The 14,262-nt window shown below is 56.6% G+C and overlaps 1 protein-coding gene across 6 annotated transcripts in view; it reads right to left on the reverse strand.

Moving 5' to 3' along the window:
- DUSP8 (dual specificity phosphatase 8) overlaps nt 1–14,262 on the reverse strand; it is a 48,581-nt gene that overhangs the window by 16,604 nt on the left and 17,715 nt on the right. For 5 of the 6 annotated variants that reach the window (XM_052811757.1, XM_052811760.1, XM_052811761.1 and 2 more), the window contains exon 3: nt 10,197–10,335. In XM_052811757.1, the coding sequence (XP_052667717.1) occupies nt 10,197–10,335 (139 nt within the window). Of the gene's footprint in view, nt 1–1,084; nt 1,626–10,196; nt 10,336–14,262 lie in introns of those variants that run through there. The other variant, XM_052811762.1, reaches the window with a different exon arrangement.

Genomic DNA, 14,262 nt, shown 5'->3' on the forward strand with positions numbered 1-14,262 from the left:
CTAAGTAAAGAAAAATGTGTCATTTCCAGGAGTGACTTATTACTAATGACACTATCACTGGGTTATGTGCTTCACGCCACAAAAACCTGTCAAGCACTTTTAGCAGGCTCCCATTTTAACTGGTGATGGAGGGGAAGTTTCTTGATTCAACCCTTTGGTAATCTAGGTCATTCCAGGCTCGGCATATTTTTAAGCTGCTCCAGTTAATAACCCCTTCCTCTGCTCGCCCTTCACCCTGGCACTGGGGGAGGTGGAAACACTGCAAACCCCCTTTCTGAAAGCAATCGCCGAAGATGGGCAGGCAGCAACGGCGCAGGTGAAGTGAAATGGCTCCGTCGGGCAGCTGCCTGGCTGCGGGCAGCAGAGCAGCGGTCTTCAGCCGACAGCTCCTTGCACACCTCGACGCCCTCCCTCGTCCTTTCCCCCCCCGCACGCTCCTTTGCCCGGGGCGCGGACGCGGTGACCCCTCCAAACCGGCACCCGAGGGAGCAGAGATGCTGGCGGCGGAGCCTGCCCTGCCTCCCGCAGCCTTCCTCCTTCCCTCCTCCTCCTCCTCCTCTTCTCCCTCAGCGCCCCCGCCAAGGGGACGGAGAAGGGTTCAGGGGACCCCGGAGCGGTGTCGTCCCTCCCACCCCCTCCCCGGCCAGGCAGCCTCACCGCACCCCGCACCGGGTGGGAAAGCTGCCGAACACCGGGACCGCTGCAGGGGACCCCTGCTCGCTGCAGGCAGCCTCTCACCTGCCTGAAGGAACTGCCCCCTCCGAGCAGCTCCTTTCCCGCTGCTGCCGCCGGCGGGACCAGGCTAGCTGCCTCCGCAAGCCCTTCCTCACGTTGCCGGTCGCTGGGAACTAGCCACCGCTCCCCCTCCGCTCGCCTCCATCTCCCCCCGCTCGCCAGCATCTCCCCCCGCTCGCCAGCTGCCTGCGCTCTTTGTACCGGCAGCCATCCCGCTCCGTTCCCCGCCGGCCGCTCGGCAAAGGCCATTCCCGTCCCCCCGCTCCGGGCAAAGGAGGGCTCGGGCGGAGCAGCCCCCTCTTCCCACTCCGTCCCCATGGGAAAGAAAGGAGCCGGCTGGCTGACAAACCTCTCATGTCCCTGCTCTCCTTCATCCTCCGCACCCTTATTTTCAGCTTCATCTGCCCCTCGCGCATGTCTGTCCAGAACTGGTCCTCGGAGGGAGCAATCATTACATCCACGGGCATCCAGGCAGCTGGGCTGCGGATCGCGGGGGGCGCCTCTTGCCTTAGCAAAACAACAGCCGGCAGACAAACAAAATACTAAAAAAATCCCGAAAAACCCCCAAAGCCCCCCTGCGGCAAAGCACCGCCAGCCTCCCCCCGGCTCCAGCCTTCAGGCTGAAAACATTAAAAAAACCCCAACCAACAACAAAACCCGAGCGGGGGGGGGGGGGGGCCGGCGTAGCCCCCCCTTTTCCCCAGCCGCCCTCCTCCTCTGCTCTCGCTCCCTGCGTGCGCGGCTCCCGCTCCAGCCTGAATGAGCTCAGCCCCTGAGCAGCAGCCCTGCTGAGCCATCCGCCGCCGCGCTCCCAGCGCTCATAGCTAACGGGTCAGGCATGCGACCGCATTCCTTACTCAGCACACAGACACGCAGGAGAACGCCGGGCCTGACATATGCTTCGCTCCCTGCTTAAAGGCGCAACCGCGATTTTCTCGCCCGCCCAAAGCATCCCCCCCCCGACACACGTCGCAGCGAGCAGCCGCGGCGGGAGATGGATGGCTGCACCACATCGGATTTGGCCCCGCGGAGTTAATCTGGGGATAGGGAATTGGAGGGAGGAAGCTAATGTCCACACCTCGTTTTAGTACCAGCCAGGGCGGTGTGTGATCAAAGCCCCACGCCGAAGGGGATGCGGCAGCGCTCTCCATCCCTCCTCCCTGCTGCCCCCCGCCGTCCGGTGACGGGCACCCCACGGCTGCACCCCATCCTGCCCCCTCCCCACAGCTGCTCCTGGCAGGACAGACGTGCATCCCCTGGGGGATGTTTAACCCTGAACCCCAGCGCCAGGAAGGGCAATGCCCCGATCTCAGGGGAAACTGAGGCACAAAAGATTCAATAGCTTCTCCGGGGTTCTCTGCTGCAGGGCAGAGCTGGGGACCAAACAGCAGGTCCCTAACCACCAGCTCATCTTTTCTCTTGGTGTCTCCACCGAGAGCACCACCCAGGAGGGATGCTCATCCTGGAGTGGTTTCAAACAGCTGCAGGCGAATGGGCCCCAACAGCTGGTGGGGAAATGGGCCGGCGCTAGGCTGCTCACACCTGCACACGGCCGCATTGGATGGAGTTATCTGCCCAGGCCCAGCGGAGCAGGACCGTGGCCTGGAGGAGACGCACCCTCCGCCAAAGCCTTCTCACGTGCAAAAGTCCAGCAAGAGGGGACATGTAGGAATGGGCTTTCCCAGTCCCGCTGGGGTCTATCGATCAGCGGTGGCTTCCGAAGCAGGTGGGGGTGGATGTGTTTTCTTCTTTGCATTTGTCCCGGGGGAGAGAATTACTTGTCCCCCCCTTCCCACCCGTGGGACTCCTTAATATATCTCCACATAGCTCCTCACAAGTTTATTGGTCTGAGCCCAGGCCTCCAGAAAATCATTCAGGATTATAGTAAGCAGAGGAGCAAGGGGGGGGCATGTATTGTGCCTTTGAAAATCTGAAGCTTTACGGGCTGAAAAACCCCAGGCTGAGCCATATGTGAGTGACTTCAGTGTTTTTCCTTTGAATGACATCACATGAGATGAGGTCATTGGCATTAACTAAGTGCTCTCCCCTCCCCCCCCCCCAGTGGAGCCAGCCTCCTAACGAGCCTTGTTGTTGTAACAAATATGGTTTGATTATTATCAGATGTGGGTCAGAGGTTGGATAAAATTCAAAGCGTGCTCCAACTAGGCTGGAAGAGGAGAGAGGAGCAGCCTTCCCCCAAGAGCCACGCTTGGGAAGCGGCTTCCACAGCAGCTCCCCAGGGGCTCCATGGTCCCCCACATTTGCCACCTCCTTCCCTACAGGGGAGGGCACACGGTGCTAGTGGCCAGCACCAATGGTTCCTGGCAATGGAGATGCCTCCATCTCCCACTGCCGCTGTGCCAGTAGTGCTCTACCCATGCTGGTGGGCAATTCGGTTGTGACCTGCTCTGTCGGCTGTGGTTGGGGCTCTGCTGGGGTGGAAACCAACACTGGGTCGTGCCAGGGCAGTGGCTGGCCAGCTGCTCTGTGCTAACCGAGGGGGATGCTGCAGGAAGCACGTGGTGAATTAGGGGGTGCAATCATCAACCTGCCCCCAACCCAGTGGTGCACAAGCATGCATCTGCCTTCCCTCTCCGCCCTCTGGTTGCCTGATTCCCTCAGGCTTGCAAGAGCCCTCAGCACAAGTTATTTTGGTACTGGCAAGTTCCTTCAGGATGTGTTTGGACCAAGTTTTCAGTTCAGGGCTGCTGGGAGCCCCAGCTGGGGGCTGGGCACCACACCACCAAGCAGCCCTCGATGCAGGAGGCTCACCGGTGTCCCACGTCTCTCTGCCCCCCAGCAAAAGACGAGCGAGCACAGGTAGTCAGCAACGCCCTTCCTCCACCAGTGTGAGGTCCAGCCACATGGAGATGCTACCTGCAGCCACCATTCCCCAGGCAGCACCCTCCTCCCCGCTCCTTCCTCATCTTCTTCACCCCTTTGCCAGGACCAGGGTAGGGGTTGGGAGCTAGTGCTGGGGCAGGGAGGAGCTGGCAAGTAGAGAGATGAAAAGCAATATCCACAGTGCAGAACTACATCCCACGTATCAGCTGCTGCCCCTTGGCCCCTTTCCCCAGGTGCTCCTCCTGGCCAGGCTGTCGCCCATTCACCCCTATTTAGGAGACAGAGGTGCATCATCCCAGGGAGAGATGGCCAACCTCGCCAGCCCCACTTTGCTCTCATTGCCACAGCACTCACTGGAAAAACATCTGCTGCAATGGGTCGGAGAGACTCTTGCAACACGCCTGCAAGAGCAGGGTGCAGAACGAGCCCCTGTTCAGCACCTACATACCCGTCGTGACAGTACCTATAGCCTGGCACGTGCCCAGCTGGGCAGTGGCCAGCGGTTCCTCTCTCCACCCAGTGCTGGGATGTTATAATCACTGCCAGCACCAACCTTTTGCAAGTGTGCGGCGCAGGCCCAGGGAAAAGGGGAGGTGGATGAGGGGAGGCAGGTTTCTCAAAAGGAAGGAAACCATAACTGGGCACTGGCTCCTGCCCATCGGGATCTCTTACTGGGGAAGTTGCCTTCCTCCCGTCGGCTTTCCAGAAATGAGAAATGAAATTACACGGCGGTTTTGTAAGTCTTGGCACCCAGACGGCTGCTCTTCCTTAGGCCCCTTCTCCTCCATCCTTCTCTGCCTTCGGCCCTTTCACTCGCCTTTTCTGGGTCCGATGGTTAAAAACGCGGCTGGAGGGGGAGGGGAAGCTCCTCGGGGTAATTATAGAATCGGGAAAACAAGTTGTCTGACGACAGTGTTGCTAAACAGGGAGGTTTAGAGCATAGGTCTGGAATACAATCAGCTCACACATACGTGACCTGGCTTAACCCCTCCCAGGGATGCAGCCACCGGTCCCGCTGGGGCCAAAACCTTCCCAGGCATCTCCTGGTTGTGGCGGAGGGTGAGAAGGGGGCACCTTACCCCGATGTCACGCCTCAGGCTGTGCAGACTGGGAGCACTCCCTAGGGCCAGCGCCAGGCTGAGTGGCTGTGGTTGGATGCTACTGGGTGGGGGTTGGAGGGCTAGAAAACACGGTCCTGCCCTGGCCAAAGTGGTCCCAGACAGCTTTGCTGCAGGAGAGAAACCAACTCCTCTGGTGCCGTGGACCCAGTGATGTTTTGTGTGAGAGGGAGGGAGGTTTGGAGAGTTATCTAAACCTCCAGGGCTGTAAAAATCACAAATCTTGGTGTTACCATTTGATTTTTAAAGCAGCACCTCTCCCACTAGGCTGGCAATAGCACCCTACCTCCAGCCCTCTGGACAATCAAAAGAAAAGCATCACTGCAGGTAATCTCCCTGTGCCCCCCCACCTATGGCCTGAGAAAAGCTGGGCAGAACCCCCTCCACAGCACTTCTTACCCTTCTTCCATTCCCGAGCATCACACGGGCAGTTTGTAGACGAATAACAACCAAGGATTCCCATTCACATTATTTGCAAAGCTGGTTCTTCAAAACTCCCAAACCTGGGAGAAGCAAGAAATTGCCCACGTGAGCACTCTTTCCCATTTCATCCCAGCCCTGCACCCTCCTTATTCATACCCACACTCCTGCCAGCCCAGAATCTGCTTCTTTTGGTTCATCATGGTACGCTATGGGATGGAGATGTCCCTGGGTGGGCAGAGGTGCTTGTGGAAGGTTCAGAGGCAGTAGACCACTAGTGCTCCCAGACCTTGCAGTCTGAGGGTACCTGAAATAGCCCTAATGCTTGACCTACGCGTGCGTCTTCAGGCCCGTGTACTGAGCAGAGGCTCTGCTGGAGTCCGAGGACAAAGTCCACCAGCTAGTGCATCCTGCACATGCTATGTCCCAGGAGACACACTCACATACCAAAGTCATCAGATGAAATTGTGATGCTGTCCAGAGCAGGCGATGAGAATGGTGACCATCAAATAAGCAGCTGCAGTGGGGTCCTGCTTCCCTACTCCCATCAGACAGCTTCTGACTGACGACCAAAGTGCGGGTGTTTGGGGTATTTTCTTTCTTAGGTTTTTTCTTTTTCTTACATTGGGTTTGTAAGGACGCCTCAATCCTGGCTCTGGATCCTGCTAAGCTTCTAGCTTCAGCATCAGCCATGACAAGCTTTGCAGATTTCATTTGCATTTTTCCCGCCTTTCGGATGCACATGCCATCTCCAGCCCCTGGGACTCTGACTAAAAGCAAGCCCCCTCTGCTCTGCCCTGCCTGTGTGCTACTTTTGCACCTGTCTAGCTCGGCTTTTTTCATTCATCTTCTCTTTTCCTCTAAAACAGCCCCAGCCCAACGTGTTTCAAGGGGAGCAGACAGCATGGGAGATGTGACGCTGGCACATGGCTTCTTACTGACATGACACGCAAAAGCATCACGGTATTTTCAGCCAAGGATAAGCAAAGTCACATTCAGCTGCCCTGATGTTTAACCTCCTTTTAGGACTGTCCCTGTGCAGAAAAAAAAAAAAAAAGTGCTTTTCCTTTTTTTTTATTAAAATCATCTGTCCCTGAGTCCTTGTTTCTAAAGTAATTCCAGCCAGTGCTGAACCCACTCACGCCTGGGCAGCCCAAGTCAGCTCCTGCAATGGAAATCCCCTTTCCTTTTTCACTACTTCATTTTGTCCGCTCTGAAGTCACCTGCCTTTGGTAGATTCCCCCAAAATCCCCCAAATCTCAGCCCCCTCTGGATCACCGTCGCCGCGCAATTACAAGTCTCCCCGGCCGCGCCGGCTGGTCATGGCAGCTCCGGGATGGAGAGGACCTGGGTCACGGCCAGCGCTGCCGAGGCCAGCCTGCTCGCTGAGGAGGATGGCGAGTGGAGGCCTGGGAGGGATTTCTCACTGATGATATTGTTACATTCTTTCCGAATCCTGGGAGTAAACAGACGCTCCAAATTTAGAAAGAACAGGACTGGAAAATTTAAACATTCCTTGAAGAATTGGTACAAAAAGGGAGAGGGGGGAGGCTGAAGATGATCTCACACGCGCTCCCGAGCCAGATGAAAAGCTCATGACTTGAGTTCAGAAAGCAAGCGAGGGGCCTGTTTCAGGTCTGAGCGCGATATCACGATGATAAAACTCCCCCAGCGCATGAAACTGCAACAAAAAGAGCTGCTGCCATGCAAGGGGGGGGTCCCAACCTCAGCAGCTGGGGCTGTGGGTACCAGCCGCTGCTGGCCACACTGCCACCCTGGTTTCGTCTCCGGCTGGCATATGGCTTTGGGCGCAGGAGAGAGGAACCTGGCGCTTGACCCAAGGACCAGGATGGGTGCCTGAGCATCATCTGGACAAACATCCCAAGCCCTCTCGGCTGTCGCTTTTAGCTGCTGAATGGGAGCAAAGGAAGATCTCCCCACCCTCTGCTGCAGCTGGACAAACGGAGAGGAGCTGGTGAAGCTCAGCACCCAGCAGCTCAGCACCACGCTATGGCTCTGGCCGGGCTCCAGTACAAGAGCTGGCATGCGGGAGCCATCAGGGAGCGATGGAGCCAGACCGCTGCTGCTGCTGCTTCATAAAGAGATAAAGGCTGTTAATAAAAACCAAGCAGGAGTTTGCAAAGGGGAAGAAGAAGGGGGAAAAAAAAGCAAAGTGGAAAAAAAAAAAAGGCAAAAAAAGGCAAAAAAAGGGCAAAAAATAGCAAAAAAAAAGCAAAAAAGCAAGAGTTTGTGCTGAAGTAAACAAAGGTTAAAGAACAGTCAGGCTCCTGCAGGAATAGCAGAGCTGGGCCGAGAGGGAGGGAGGGGGCATTACGTAATGCAGGAAAAATGTTGGCTCCATTCAGTTTTCCACCACTTCATGTGATGTCAGGAAAACCATATAAATCAACAGGCCTTCTGCTCCCACGGATGGAGGGCAGCAAGCAGCACTATTTATACTTACACAATTAAAAAAAAAAAAAAAGGGGAAAAAAGAAGAGAAGCTGATGATTTCCAAGACTGGGAATAATTGACTCAGATTCCTCCTTCCCAGCCCCACTGGAATTGCTGCTTCTGGGCTGTTAACCCTTGAAGTGTCCCTGTTGTTGCTCTTGCCACCCCCGGCTCCCCTGTCCTTGCCCACCAGCCTCCATCAGCTGCTTCAAGGGACGGAAGGACGATGGGCTGCATGCAAGCAAGAATGGCCGAGCACGGTGTTTGCGTGACATGGGGACACCAAGGCACGGACGCGTGTCACATCTGTTGGGGCTGAGGAGAGCTGGAGAGCACGGAGGGGCTGCGTCGGGCTGCCACACCAGATTGCGGACCCTCAGGACAGGGTTCCCTGGGGTGCTGGCATCCATTTAGGGACAGGCTGAGATTTCAGGACAGGACCCTGAGATTTCAGCAGCCCTCGTCAGCCCAACTCCCTGCTGGGGTCACAAGCCACCTCCAGGGAGGACCCAGGCTCCTCTTCTGGGACACAAGATGGGTTGGGGCAGGACAACGTGCCTAAGCCCGGAGCGGACAGACCAAGGGGTTAAAGCCCTCCAGGGTGAGGGGTCAGAATCAGGCCCGACCCGCACATCCCATCCCAGACCTCACAAGTCCTGCGGAGCTGCCTCTAAATCAACCCGGCTGCTCTCCACACTGCAGGCAGGAGGAAGCTGCGCCTGTCGGCAAGCGTGCCCAGCCTCCCCCGGACACTCTCTGCAGCTGCTTCCAGTCACGATTTCCATGTAAAACACCACTGCCATGACCCAGTGTTCTACGTTTTGGTTCTCGTTTTTTCCACCCGCTGGTGGCCTGCGTTCCACATCAGGCTGCGGCCCTGCGGCGCTTTTAATTAGGGAGGTTTAAGCTTTCCTTGGCACCTAGCACAGCCATGCTCCCGCTTGGGGGTGTGGACTCCAGCAGCCCAGGGGGATGGAAATGGCCGCCCTGAAGATGGAAGATGCGTGTGCCCAAGCGGGGTGCAGGTTTGCTCACGGGGGGGCTTGGTGGTGGCAATGCTGATGGCCGGGGAGGGTGGCATGCCACCGGTGCTCACCCAGCATTGGGGTGCACTGGTACTATGGGGGTCCCCCAAGCCTCCCCTCACTTTCCAAGGTGCCCCTTGCCCAGCCCTGGGAAGGTGGCAGTGGGTTGGGGGGTGCTGGGGTCACACCGCGAAGGGTGTTTCCTGACCCATCCCGGTGACTAAGCAGGTTCCTTCCCAGATGCGACTGAATCCACCTTCTCTTTCTCCTGCACCATGTGCCAAGCCGTGCCCTTGTTTATGCCGCGATGACCTTGGAGCCGCAGGCACGGCTGCTGGGGCGGGCCAGGGGCTGCCGTAGCAAGCTCATGGTTGCATCCTCCAGCTCTGGCATCAGCAAAGCTCCTGCAACCCGGGCCACGTTAATTAGCTTTAACATGATTTTGTGTAGTCCTTGCTTGCTTTTGAAACCCTTGAACCAGGGGGTTTATTCCTGCTGTTTCTCTGCTCTATTCTCCCCATCACAATGCAGCTGCACTAATCCAACAGCACGTACCCATGCCTTGCGTGGGCAACGCCCCCTGAATGCCACTTGCTTGTGCCACCTTCCCCATCACAACTACCCCTTCGCAGGGTCTGTCATGCTGCTGGATTTGCAGGGACGGCTGCTCCCTCCATCCCTGCAATGCCTCGGGGACACAGAGGTCGGTACCCTCCACCTCAGCCCCAGAGCAGTACCCAGTCGCTGCAGGATGAGGATGGGCTTGGGGAACAGATGATTCCCATCTCTCTGCTTTCGGCACTATCTAGGGGCCTGGCTGAGCTCAGCGGGACCATGGGGCTGCGTGGGGCAGCCCCTGCCCACCCCTCTGAAGGCAGAAAGCTCGAAGGTGGGCAGCCAGCCAGGCAGACACCCGGCTGTCCCAGCCATGGGGAATTAAAGGCAGCTTTAACTCTCCCTTCGGCAGCTCACTGCCTCTTCCTCTCTTCTGGGTCGGAGCATTTCATTCATCGGTCACCTGCCTCCCATTTTGCTCTGCAGGACTGTAATTAGGGCAGCCTATGCCTCCTCCTGCCTGCGTGCTCATGCTTGGACAGCATCATCTCCAGCAGACCCTGACTCACCCAGTAATGACCCTCTGCCCCTGCTCTCCTTCCCCTTCCCCTTCCCAGCACATCCATGGATTTCCTCTCCTGCCCTCCCTTTAACAGCAGCGAGAGGGAGCAGAGCACTCGAACCAGGTCTGGCCCTTGGCACGTTCACCGGGGATGAAGCAGCACAGGGATGGGGGAACGAAGGGCAGCTTTTGGGTGGCTGGATCCATGCCACTGCAACCCCTCCATACCCTCCTCTCTCATTCACCCTGGCTGGTCGGCGCAGCAGTGGGGAGCTGGACGGTGCAAGGAACAAATGCACGGGGAGGACCCAGTGATGCCAGCGTGGGTCAATCCTTCTCGGTCTGTGCGCAGGGCTGCCCTCTGCCACCACAGCCACCGGTGGCCAGGAAAGCGGGTGCAGATGGACACGTGGGGCCACAGCTCCGTAACTCCAGACTAAAGGCACGAACACCAGGTGAAGTGGTAACCCAGGGCTCTCCTACCTGTGAGGATGGAGACGCTGTGGAAACAGCTGTCCAGCTTGCCCAGGAGGATGGAGAGGAAGCTGTCAGCGGCCAAGCCAGTCACGTCCCGTGTGCTCTGGTCATAGACCACCACGTCCTGGTGCTCCTCCGCCTCCACCTGCAGGGGAACGGCGAAAATCCGGTGTCAGAGAAATAGGCTGAGCACTGAGGATGCTGCTGCCCATACCACCATGGGAAGCAAAGCTGAATTTCGCAGTCACACAAGTGGGAGAGCCCAGCTCCATGCTGTCCCCACGAGCTGGCTTTGCTCACCAAAGGAAGGGTCCAGCCAGGCTGGGGGTCTGCTCCACGGCTACAAGCAAGTGTGTCAGTACAGATGCCTGTTGCAGCAGCCCCACCAACTGCGAGTTCTTTTGAGCATCCTACCCGCAATAGGGTCACTCCTCCCCATCGCCCACCCTCAGCCTGCCATTACTTAACTGCATCCCAGAAGTCGCCGCGACTTCTTCCACCGCTTCCTTCCCACACAACCTTTGCCCTCAGATACTCCTCTGCAGGCTGGCTGGTGTCACAGGGATTTGGGGGTGGTTCTAGAGGCAGGGGTGCTCCCAGTACAGCCCTTGTGCTGTGGCTGGAGTGAGCGGGGCTGGAGAAACAGCTCTTCAGGGCTCAGCCTGGAGACACCGTGCTCAGCACAGTAACACCTCTGTAGGTACTACGCCTCTGGAAGATCAACCCAAACCTGCACATCAGTCCTGAGGGCTGAAGGAGAGGGAAGGAGATGTTCAGGGGGGTGCTCTTTCTTCTTTTTGTAATGCGTGGCGGGGCTTGCACACTGCAGAGATGTGCTGGGGAGAGGGAAAGGAGCTCCCGGCCTGCTTTCACATGACTTCATGTGCCACAAACAGCACCCAGCCCTGTTGCCCACTGCTGCAGGGTCTCCGGGGTGGGTGAGATGGTGGGGTATCCTGCAGGCAGGCAGCTGCCTGCAGGCAAGAGTCCTCCCATGCCTGGTGATGGCTAGATTGCAGCCAGAGCACTCAAGGTGCAGCCAGCCATTCCTACACCTACCTGAAGGTCCATGCATTAAAAGAAAATAAAAATCCTCGCACAGGCACAGCTCAGCGCATCTGCTGAATAGCCGGGCAGATGGCATACGCCTGCCTTGTGAGCACCTGCCCTCCCAGCCAGCAGGGTAAGGCACGTTGTGGGAGGAGAAGGATGCAGCGGCAGGCAGGGAAGAAGGGTCTGCGCCCCCGAGCCGCTCTTGCCTCTGGCTTGTGTTGGAGCTGCCCAACGCCCAGTCCCTGCCTGGCCCTCTCCAAAATCTCTTTAGGAGACCACTTGAACTAGGAACCACTCGTGGGCACCTGGCTCTTTTTGCTGTCTCACTGCCATGCCCTATCTTACCACCAGAGCAGATTTGCTTGGGGTTGCTGTTGATATTAATGCTGCTTTCACACCCTGCTGCAGGTGCTTCCCTGCTTGGCAACGTGAGCACCATCCAAATAAAACTGCAGGGTGCACTGATTTAGCTGAGCTCATCACGTCTCCTCCCCGCAGCAGAAGGATGACCCTGCACTGACAGAAATCCTTGCCGGGACACCACATGCAGCTCTGCACTAGGAAGGGGGGGCTCAAAGGAGCTGCCTGTCCCCAGCCCAGCACCAGGCACTGGAGAGCAAAACTTGCCCCACAGGTCAGCAGGATGACAGGAGGGATGAAAAGGCCGTGGCAGGATGAGAGGGAAGAGAAAAGGACACGGGAATTTTAAAATAAGACACTGAAAAATGACGGAAGCCACCTGGGGGTAAGCCAGCTAAGGATCTACCCCAGCATCTCTTCCTTGGCCATCCCTGAAGCAGGACTTTTATGGGAGGCCATCCCAAGCACAGCTGGAGGGAAACATGGTGGCTGCTGAGCCAGCTCGGAGCCAGGAGCCTGCCAGTCCTTAGCAGGGCCACTATCCTTTCAAACCCCCCTAGCACATTCCAAAATCCCAGTCCTCAGCCTGAAGCCCCATGCCAGCGAAAGCTTCTTCCCCAAAAGCACGGTGAGGCAGGCACCAAGCTGCGGCAGGGCAGGGGCTCGTCCTGGCTGCGTGGTCCAGGCTGGGATGTCTGCATGGGAGATACCAGCTCTGGCCGAGCAGAATTATCCCACAATAGGATTTAGTGTTCCCTCTGCACGGGTAGGCTTTGTTTGGGCCATTACTGCAGGGTTGCTGAGCAACGGCAGAGATGTGCGACACGGTTTACATCTTATTGAAGTTATAAGGTTTCACTCAATGTAAATGCCAAACAAGCACTGGCCTCGCATGGCCTGGCTGCAGAAAATAAATGCCCGGCTTGCCTGCCTTGAGGATGCCTGCAGGATGGTCCTGAGGAGCCTTCGTGGAGCACACAAGGAGCCTGCACCGGCATCCCAGCTCCTCGACACAAAGGGAAACGAGAGGGAGATGTTTAATCAGGTCTGTGCGTCTCCCATTAACCTCCCGCACTCCTGATACGCAGGGGAAGGCACAGCCCCATCTCTGGCCTTAAATGTACGGAGGTTAAAAGCTAACTGGGGCACAAAAGGAGGGTAAAGCTGAAGAGATGCTTGGGGCCAGATTCCTGCCTCTGCCAGGTGCTGGCATAGGGCAGGGGCACGGCTAGCAGCAGAGGAGTCCCTCTGAGGAGCAGCACCTCCACAGTGGGAGCTCTCCCATGGGGGTTGCCCATCACCCCAAGACTGCTGAAGTAACCAGATCCCCAGGCATCGCCCTCCAGAAAGGGTCCCCAAATCCAGCCGGCAAGGGACAGCAGGGGGGACCAAGGCGCAGCAAGTCTTTTGGCCACAAGCAGATGTTGAGTGGGGCTTGCAAACCTGTGCATGCCTTTGAAAAGCTGCTGGCCCACCCCAGTGCTGGAGGTGCCCCAGGGCATCTGTCCAGGGACAAACCTCCTCCCTGCCAGCATCTCAGCTGTGGGGGATGGCCAGCTTGGAGCAGGGACCACCCGGACAACAGCTTTAACCAAATCCCAGCTGAGATCATCCATTGCCTTCGTGCCAAGCCCAGTGCTCCCCATCACCCTCCCCAGCTCTGGCTGGAGGTAACTCCCTTATGGATATTTGGTCCCAGGCACTGGGTGGTTCAGCGCAGTCCGGGTCCCTGCTCCGCCTCTCCCTGGCTGCCAAGCAAGGATGAAGATGCTCTACAGGTGATCCGGGCTAAGATAAAAAGCGAGCTATTCTTATTATCCCAATTACTACCGACACCTCAGTCACATATTGTTTCAAAACACAGTGAATCACCCCACTGAAATAACAGGGCTTCCATCAACATAAAGAGCAGCCAGGCACACAGCTCAAAAATAAGTCCCGGCTTTCCCTCAAGCAAAACAGCTGCTTGCAGAGCCGTGCTCCTAACACAAATAAATAAATATTCCCATTGCCCGAAGAGACCCTTGTCATGCCTCAAACCGTGGCTATAGCTGGTTTAATATAGCTACATTTCAGGAAGCGAGAAAAGGTCGAGAGGTGGAAAGACTTTCCAGGGGGATCTTGAAGAAGTGAAATTTTCAACATTTCCCTCAAGAAATGCTAGTGAAAACCCCAAGCAGGAATTTCCCATAACCTCTGCTCCCGAAACTGCACCAAGGAGCTGAATTATTCCAGTTGTTATTGGAATTTATTATTGGGAGAATTTATTATTGTTAGTATTGGGAGAAGGGTTCAAAACAAAAACAGAGCAATATATTGGTACCATTTTTGTGTGGAGGGAGACTATTGCTAATTAGGAAATGAATTGCTGCTGCAGTTTTTCCCAGCTCAGGCACCACAGGAAGATAGTGCACAAGGGGGCTCGGGGAGCAGTAGCTTAGCTATGCCCACGATCGTAGGCATATTTAATTGAAAAAAGAAAGGGATTTTTATTTTCCCCATTTCTTCTTTCCTACCAAATGGTCCTTTCCTTTCTTTGCCCCAAAAAAGCCACGAGCTGCTGTTATCCCACAGCATTGCTCCAAACCACAGCATCCAGAAGCATTGTTAATGGTACCCTTCCTTAACAGTGGTATGGAAAAGAGGGGTGCGAGCACTG

This window comes from Harpia harpyja, chromosome 16 (assembly GCF_026419915.1).
Source record: "Harpia harpyja isolate bHarHar1 chromosome 16, bHarHar1 primary haplotype, whole genome shotgun sequence".
NCBI classification, from domain to species: domain Eukaryota; kingdom Metazoa; phylum Chordata; class Aves; order Accipitriformes; family Accipitridae; genus Harpia; species Harpia harpyja.